The 8,943-nt window shown below is 35.1% G+C and overlaps 1 protein-coding gene across 1 annotated transcript; it reads right to left on the reverse strand.

The window, feature by feature from the left end:
• Nucleotides 1-6,552: 6,552 nt before the first annotated feature.
• On the reverse strand, nt 6,553-8,010 carry LOC123667183 (UDP-glucose 6-dehydrogenase). Its single transcript, XM_045601152.1, has one exon. The coding sequence runs from the start codon at nt 8,008-8,010 to the stop codon at nt 6,571-6,573; it is 1,440 nt and encodes a 479-aa protein (XP_045457108.1). The 3' UTR covers nt 6,553-6,570.
• Nucleotides 8,011-8,943: the final 933 nt, after the last annotated feature.

The following is an 8,943-nucleotide window of genomic DNA, read 5'->3' on the forward strand; positions in this document are numbered from 1 at the left end:
TCCATACTAAGATTATAAAGTTGAAGAATTTGTTTGTTTGAACACGCTAATCTTAGGATCTACTGGTCCGAATTGAAAAATTATTTTCGTGTTTGATAGTCTATTTACCGAGGTAGGCTATAAGGGCATAGGCTATAAATATTTTAGTACGTTATTTCCACAGTTAACGCGTGTGAAAATAAATTTGTGGTTCATATTAAAATAATATTTAAGCTGTGTGGCTACGGCAGAAAATAATATAGCCACCCCCTCTCTTCCCGTTGGTATCGTAAGAGGCGACTGAAGGATAACACAGCTCCACTGCCACCTTGGAACTTAAAAAGCCGACCGATGGAGGGATAACCATCAAACTGCTAGCTTTGAAATACACAGGCCACGTCTTTGATGCGACACAGCCAGCCCTGCAGTCACCAAACCGCCTGCCCAGCGTGGTGACTATGGGCAACACACGCGAGCTCACACCATTTATGGCGCGAGCTTGTGGAGGCCTATGTCCAGGAGTGGATTGCGATAGGCTGAAGTGAAGTGATTAAAATAACAAAATAATCATGTCAAATATTTTCAACTAACCGCAGCTTAAGCGGCTTATCCCACTATTGTACTGTCAAAAACGCCACGTCCACCTGGCCTACCAGGGTGGCCTATGCTCCTTTTGCTGGGACGTGGTCGCCATTCGAGAACCTTCATTTCCTATCGTTCAGCGGTCCTTCTTGTAATATGGCCAGCCCATTGCCATTGCCACTTTAGCTTGCAGATTTTGGGAGCTATGTCCGTGACCTTCGTTCGTCTACGGATTTCATCATTCCGGACTCAAAATACCAAGCATAGCTCACTTCATCGCTCGCTTAGTGACCTTGTAGCCTGAGAGGGGATTCTCATTAAACTCGTATTTTTTATGTTTGTAACGTCATAACTTTTTCCAGGTGTGCCTATTTTGATGGTTTTTTTTTTAAATCGAAAACTTGTGCTTGTCATGTCAGGTCCCATTTAAATTTGAGCGAGTTCTTACAAGCCGTTTTTGAGTTATCCCAATCCCAAAAAAAAAACAATAAAAAAATCAGTTGAGCCTCCTTCCTCCTTTTTTGAAGTCGGTTAAAAAGAACGAAACGCCGTCCAAATCAAACCCACACTTAACTAATTTACGTAATCTCCCTCCCTTCCCTCCCTCCCTCCTTCAATTACCCTTGGAAGCGGTTTCCTGTTATGAGTCATGTAACGTAATCTGACTCAGTGATTTCCTACGATAAGATATTTTTTTTAAATTATTATACTCGTATTACAACTATATACTAATAATATAAAGGCGATAATTGTGTTTGCTGGCAAACGAAAAAAAAACCGACTTTAATTACATCGACAAGTAATACAACGTAGGTAGACGAAAAAATAGTCAAAAAAACGGATTATCAAATATTACTTCAAAAGTTGAAATCAGATCTCGATGAACTTTAAATGTGACAACATGATAAACACCGGCTTTCGATTAAATTAAAAATCATCAAAATCGGTACACCCAGTAAAAAGTTATGCGGATTTTCAAGGGTTTCCCTCGATTTCTCTGGGATCCCATCATCGGATCCTGGCTACCTTATCATGGTACTACACTTAGGATATCTCCTTTCCAATAACCTCCTCCTTTTTTGAAATGGTTAAAAAGTCTGTTTGTTTGTTTAAACCAGTCCATTGACCGAGGAAGGCATAGTGTATTCAGTGGGTACGTTTTGTCCTCAAATTAAGTCGGGTGAAACCGCGGGACACAAGTTTAGTTTATATAAAAAAAAACCGGCCTAGTGCGAGTCGGACTCGCGCACCAAGGGTTCCGTACAAACAAAATTATTAAAAATATTTTTATTATATGATTTAACTAAAATTTTATGCTTTTGCAATTTTTCCTTTATCTATACACATATAATAAAATGGTAGGAAAGTCAAAACTGTACATTGAATATTTTTTTTAAAAGAATACTTGGGGTGCGATCTTTACTCGATACCGAAGCCTAAAACATAGTTTTTAGAATTTTTGTCTGTTTGTCTGTATGTATCTCCGGGATAAACTCAAAAAGTACCATGGATTTACTTTAAATTTGACACGAATATTATTAAGAAGTCGGGTCAACATATAGGCTACATATTATCATACCATCACCTACCGGGAACTAGCAGTGAACCTTTATTTCCTCAACGCATTCTGTAATATCGTATTCATGTTCATCTGTAATTCATGTTCATATTTGAATGTTGTTGTTATTATGTTAATAACCATGCTATATAAGCTAGCTTCACACTATAAAAATCACGCAATATAAGTAACTACGCCGATAAACATAATTAAATGAATATAAGTAGACAAGACAATTTTAAAGCAGCACCATCTATGAGATTTTTCTGTAGATATGAAATGTAAAGAAGAAATGAATGTTATTTTAAAAGGTATAATCGTAGGTATTTTTGGTGCTGTATAGCGTTCACGCAGACGACGTCACAGGCAGCAGCTAGTCTGTGCTATAAGACGTTGCTTCGTACAAAATTTCAAAATTCTGAGTTCACAGGAAGTAGGTAAGTACCCTGTAGGTTTTGATTCCCTTGCGTGTCGAAAATTTGCAGCATAAAGGGCTGTATCTTTTTGGGTAGACTTAGAAGTTCGATTTTTTTCACAGCTCCAAGAGACAGTAGACCTGAGTGTTTGATATGAATTTCAGCTTGCTACCACCACGCGTTCCTGAGAAAAAGTGTCTTGATAGACAGACGGACGACAAAGTGATCCTATAATATTTCGTTTTTTCCTTTTGATACCTCAAACCGGAATACTAAAAAATTAATAGACATGCATATTATTCGGTTCAAGGTTACCTACTGAGACATTATACAGGCCGTCGTCTCACAGGGTATATACAATTTTAGTAAGGTTTTTTCCTCTATGCGGGGCATAACTAGTCTAATATATAAAATTCTCGTGTCGCGGTGTTTGTAGTTAAACTCCTCCGAAACGGCTTGACCGATTCTCATGAAATTTTGTGTGCATATCGGGTAGGTCTGAGAATCGAACATCTATTTTTCATCCCCCTAAATGTTAAGGGTAGTCCACCGCAATTTTTTTTTTTTAATTTTTAGATAAATTATTTGTTTTATATTTTATTATAATTTGGCGTTGAAAAATACATACAACTCTAAATTTTCACCCTTCTACCACCAACCCCTATTTTTAGATAGCATCTAGCGGCAAGACAACGTTTGCCGAGTCAGGTAGTTAATATATATATATATATATATATATATATATATATATATATATATATATATATATATATATATGTGTGTAAAGTTTGGAATAAGACGTATAAAAATAGTTTTCATAAGCTAGCTGCGCCACGCGATTTCAACCGATAATTTCCGATCCCGTGGGAGCGTCAGGATAGAAAGCAGCCAGAATGACAGTCTGGATCTGCTGCTATATCTACGTACCGGGATTCATTGCAATTGATTCTGTAGATTTTATCGTGAGATTAACGAATATCTGTACATACCATTTAATATATTTTTATTTTTATTATATATGCCAAATTGTTCACCAGTAAATAGGCCCTGTTAAAGCAACAATATTATCAAAATAGACAAGACAATGAATTGAAAGGAGTGTCGCACGTAGTAAGCACTCCGCAAATCCAGTAAAATTACGGTTACATAACTAAAAAGTAACCGCAGACGCTTATGTACCTATTTATAAGTACAAATACAATACAAAAATATATATATATATATATATATATATATATATATATATATATATATATATATATATATATATATATAACATAATTTAGGTATTTTAAATTACAATCATATGCGATTATTTTAATAAGCTTTCATTTTAATGAGTTTTGCAATAACGTTGTATTAGTCAGAGAGCTGGTACCAATTTTGGGTAGATATTTGAGGCAAGCTGAAAACTTATCCCATACCTCTCCTACTATACCACAACACGGAACTGCCGAACTGGCTGGTGAGTAATGGGGCTATTTAATCATATGGTATTCAAAAAGTACCAGCTCTCCTACCATATTGTTTGTATGTAAAACTAGATACTTCCACGTTTCTTGTACGCATTTAAATTTAATTAATAAAATGACAATTTAAATGATTTTTCCAAAATCAATAACATTATTCAAATAGGCTTCAAGAGCATATACTTCGTTTTAATATAATTGTGTTTGCTAGCAAACGAAAAACAAAAACCGACATCAATTACATCGACAAGCAATATACTCGTAGGTACACGAAAAAATAGTCAAGGAAATACGAACTATCCAAGATTATTCAAAAAGTAGTCATCACATCTCGATTTAATCTAAATGGGATCACGACATGCACCACCTTTCGTTAAAAAAAAATCATCGAAATCGGTTCACTCAATAAGAAGTTCCTAGGTTACATACCTACATAACAAAAATACACAGTCGAATTGAGAACCTCCTCTTTTTTGAAGTTGGTTAAATATGAAGATTCATGTGTGCTTTTGAAGTTTCCTTGAAGAGTGATTTTTTTTTTATTTTGATCCCGTTTTCTACCAACTTCTACTGATAGAGTCTCATGTAGGCTATCAGTAAGTAATGCCCGAGTATATTTAGCACATTGGTTCGGAGTGCAGATTCTGCATAGAAGAACCGACAAGAAACTGCGCAGTTACACTTTTTAAATATATATATGTATATATATATATATATAAACTGTGTGTTTCATACATAATTGGTAATATCTTGTATGAAATACAGCGACACTACTAGCGTTTTATATTATTACTAATTTTTTCGCGCAAATCCAACTCGCACTTGATCATTTTTTTTTCATTTACTCACGTGCGCATATTTACGTATATAAGCTGTTTTTATAGGAAATAATTACGTTACAACTATTTACTATGAAATGTCAAGGTTTCCGTTATTTTAGTAATTTAATTTTGAAAGTTGCCTTTGCTGTTTTTTTTTAATTTTGAAAAATTAATTAAAAAATATTTCGTATGTGGTAACATGTAACAATATTATTAACATAATTGATTAATTCAGCCTGTAACTTCCCACAGCTGGGCATAGACCTCTTTCTCGATGTAGGAGAATGGTACTTAATTTATCAATAACATGTTATATATGTTCTAGCTGACCCCGCAAACTTTGTTTTGCCATATATGTTATTAACCCCCTTAATCCTCCCCACCCTTATAACTTAGGGGTATGAAAAATAGATGTTGCCCAATTCTCAGACCTACTCGATATGCACACAAAATTTCATAAAAATCAGACCAGCTGTCTCGGAGGAGTATTGTAACTAACATTGTGACACGACAAATTTATATATAAGAATTGAAAACCACCTCTGTTTTTGGAACTCGGTTAATTACATTAAAAAGAGATAAATGGTTATCTATCTTTGAATATTATAGCTTGTATTGAGGTCTTCATGTTATAAATCAATTTAATTTGTAAATGTTTGTAATTAAAAACATTAATCACTATGATAATAGTTAAATTAAATGTTGCAAGTAAATGCAACATTAAAATTAAATACTAAATTATTATATAAAATGTCTTATATTAAATCATATTAAAATTTACTTCATTCAAGAAGGCTTTGAAAGCACGTTTGGATCATCATTTTACAAATAAAAATTATACTTATTATAATTATTTAAGTATGGTTAACAAGTGAAGCTATCATCGATTCGGAGTGAACATTCTGCTGAGAACAATAGGCGAGAAAAACTGTATTTTTTTAAAAATGCAACTAGGTTGGCAAACAAGCGTACGGCTCATCTGATGCTAAGCAATTACCATAACTCATAGATGTCTGTAACACCCACGACTCTATCACCAATCCCCCCAGGAGCTCTGGTCACCTAACTCAACACAGGAACACAACACTGCTTGAAAACACTATTGTTTTCTTTTATATGTATCTATGTAAATTTGATTAGGACGCCTAATTTAAATATTAAAAAAAGAGTGTCTGACAAATGACTGCTGTCAGTGCATTTACCCCGTAAGAACAATTACCGTTATATTTTTAAGATGTATTTTATATACTTAGGGCTGCTTTCAGAGGTTGAGAATAAATAATCTGAAAAAGTTGTTTAATTATAATGAGTGAAATTCGCTTAAACATAAGAAATCAATAAAATAAATATTTTCAGAAATCAATAAAATAAAATAATTCTATCGCGGTTTATCAAGTTATTTAGAACGATTGAATACTTTACAGCAACCATGGTCACGGAAGGATTTGTTATTAAAAAATAAGTTTATCTTGCAAATTATGAATAGACGTTAACAGCAGAAGGACGACAAGATCATTAGGAAATTCTCTTTTCAATTAATAAACTCCCAATGTTAATGATTAATTATATGATTGACATTTGCAAACTGAAACATAAATAAAATGGAATTCCATGGTAAAACGGATAACATCAAAATGTTTTATCTGTTGGATAATATAATCTATCAAATAGCGTATCCACAACCAATGAAACAGACCCTTTGTCCTGTGTTATATGAAGTTAATAAAAGATACTTACATAGTAATTTAAGGCATAGTCTGGCTGCCTTTAGCTCTGATGCTGCTTGTCCTTGAAAGTCTCTTCCCGATCGTCTGAACGTGAAAACCAATGTTCAACAATGCTTCATGATCCAAGATCTTACGGCCATCGAATATATACGCCGGCTTCATCATTACATCGTAGATCTTTTTAAAGTCTAACGTTTTGAATTCGTCCCATTCCGTGCATAATACGATCGCGTGGGCTCCGGAGACGGCTGAGTATGCAGAGTTGTGTATTTCTATTCTCTTACGGACTATTTCTGGCTCATTAGTGACTTGGGGATGGGTTAGTTCATAGTATATCTGGTCGTGCTCCACTTTTGGGTCGTAGATATGTAACTTTGCTCCTTCGTCTAGTAACGTACTTGATACGTATATAGCCGGTGACTCCCGAGTGTCTCCAGTATTCTTCTTAAACGAAAATCCGAGGATTGCTATCTTTTTGTCCGCAACCGTGTTGAACAGAGACTCGATAACTTTACGGGTGAATCTAGTTTTCTGGTAGTCGTTTAAGTTTACGACTTGCTGCCAGTAAGCAGCTACTTCAGGAAGGTTTAAACACTCAGATAAGTAAATGAGGTTTAGGATATCTTTCTGGAAACAACTGCCTCCGAAACCAATTGATGCCTCGAGGAATTTAGGACCAATACGTGAATCTCTACCGACTGCTCGCGCTACTTCTGACACATCAGCACCTGTGGCTTCACAGACAGCGGACAGTGAGTTGATACTTGAGATTCTTTGAGCTAAAAATGCGTTCGCTGCCAGCTTTGATAACTCAGAACTCCAAGTATTTGTTGTAAGGATGTTCTTTGCCGGGATCCAGTGTTCGTATACCCAGCAGAGCGCTTGCACAGCTTTCTGACCTTCGGGAGTGTCTTCTCCTCCAATTAGCACCCTTTCAGCCTCGACCAGATCCACAATGGCTGTTCCTTCGGCCAAAAATTCTGGGTTCGACAATATCTGATATTCAACACCAGGTTTCGTGTTCGCGCGTAATATTTTCATGATAATTTCAGCCGCTTTCACCGGTACAGTACTTTTTTCAACTACGATTTTGTTACTCGTAGCGATATCGGCGATCATGCGGGCAGCGCCCTCGATGTATTTCAGATCAGCGGCTCTGCCTTTGCCATTACCGATCGTTTTAGTCGGCGTGTTCACTGAGATGAATATTAAATCGGCCTCCAGGATGCTCGTCTCAATGTCAGTCGAGAAAAATAAATTTCTGCCCCGACACTGTCTGACTACTTCGTCTAAGCCCGGCTCGTAAATAGGTAATTTTTCCGAATTCCACTGATTTATTCTCTCTTCGCTCTTGTCGCAAACAGTCACTTTAATATTAGGACATTTCAAGGCAATCACACTGCACGTAGGGCCGCCGACGTAGCCCGCTCCGAGGCAGCAAATTTTTTGTATTACCATTTTGACGGCAAAATTAATGTAACAATTTAAATTATAAGAGCGATTTTGTTATTTCGTCGGTACTTATAGGCACGTTATTCACTCCGCCGGAGCCTCGGGGCTAATAACGGTCTAAACGACTATGCTATCATTTTATTGTGGACAAACTCCTCTGTATGCAAGATGCCACAGCCACACTCTCAACGGCTCAACGGTGTCAATGACATCTGACTGGTCTAGTGTAGTACGTAGCGATACGATTTAATCTAGTGATGTGCTACAAATGTGCTAGTGATTCATGATAGTTCATTGAACAACGGTAAATGTAATTGAGAAAGTTTTTATTACTTTATTGATGACAAAAACTCGTTTTGTCTTTTTTATACTTTTTTACATCATAAAAAAGTCTATATACTTTAACGCTTTAATGGCGCGTGCTGGCAGCATTTTTAAAATGGCGGTATAATTTGATTAATTCAATACGATAAAATATGTGGCGGTGTTTTTGCGTATTACTTTTTTGTTTATCACAAAACTTCGATAGTGTTATTGTTAAAGTAATTATCCTACATCAAGAATTAATAACTTAGTACTTTAAAACAATTTCTATGATAATTAGCAAGTAGTAAAAAGTTTTACGACTAGGTGTACATTTTAATGACGGTATTAAAATTTTCAATTTATTTAAGTAATAGATATTTTTATAATATAGCAAAATAGATTTAGTTACTTGTTGCAAATTTAATATTAGTTTTTAATGTTGCTTTTCGTATAAAAAATTTGTAGGACATTGATTGTTGATTTCAATTTCAATTAAAGTACATTTTCATTACTTCGGTTGTATTTGAGCAAAAATTACAATAATATTCTTTCATCTGTTATTGTAATCCCTTTAAAATTTTACACTACATAAAAAATCAACATAAAATGGACAATACAATGTACTTTGAATGA

This window comes from Melitaea cinxia, chromosome 27, assembly GCF_905220565.1.
Source record: "Melitaea cinxia chromosome 27, ilMelCinx1.1, whole genome shotgun sequence".
NCBI lineage: Eukaryota > Metazoa > Arthropoda > Insecta > Lepidoptera > Nymphalidae > Melitaea > Melitaea cinxia.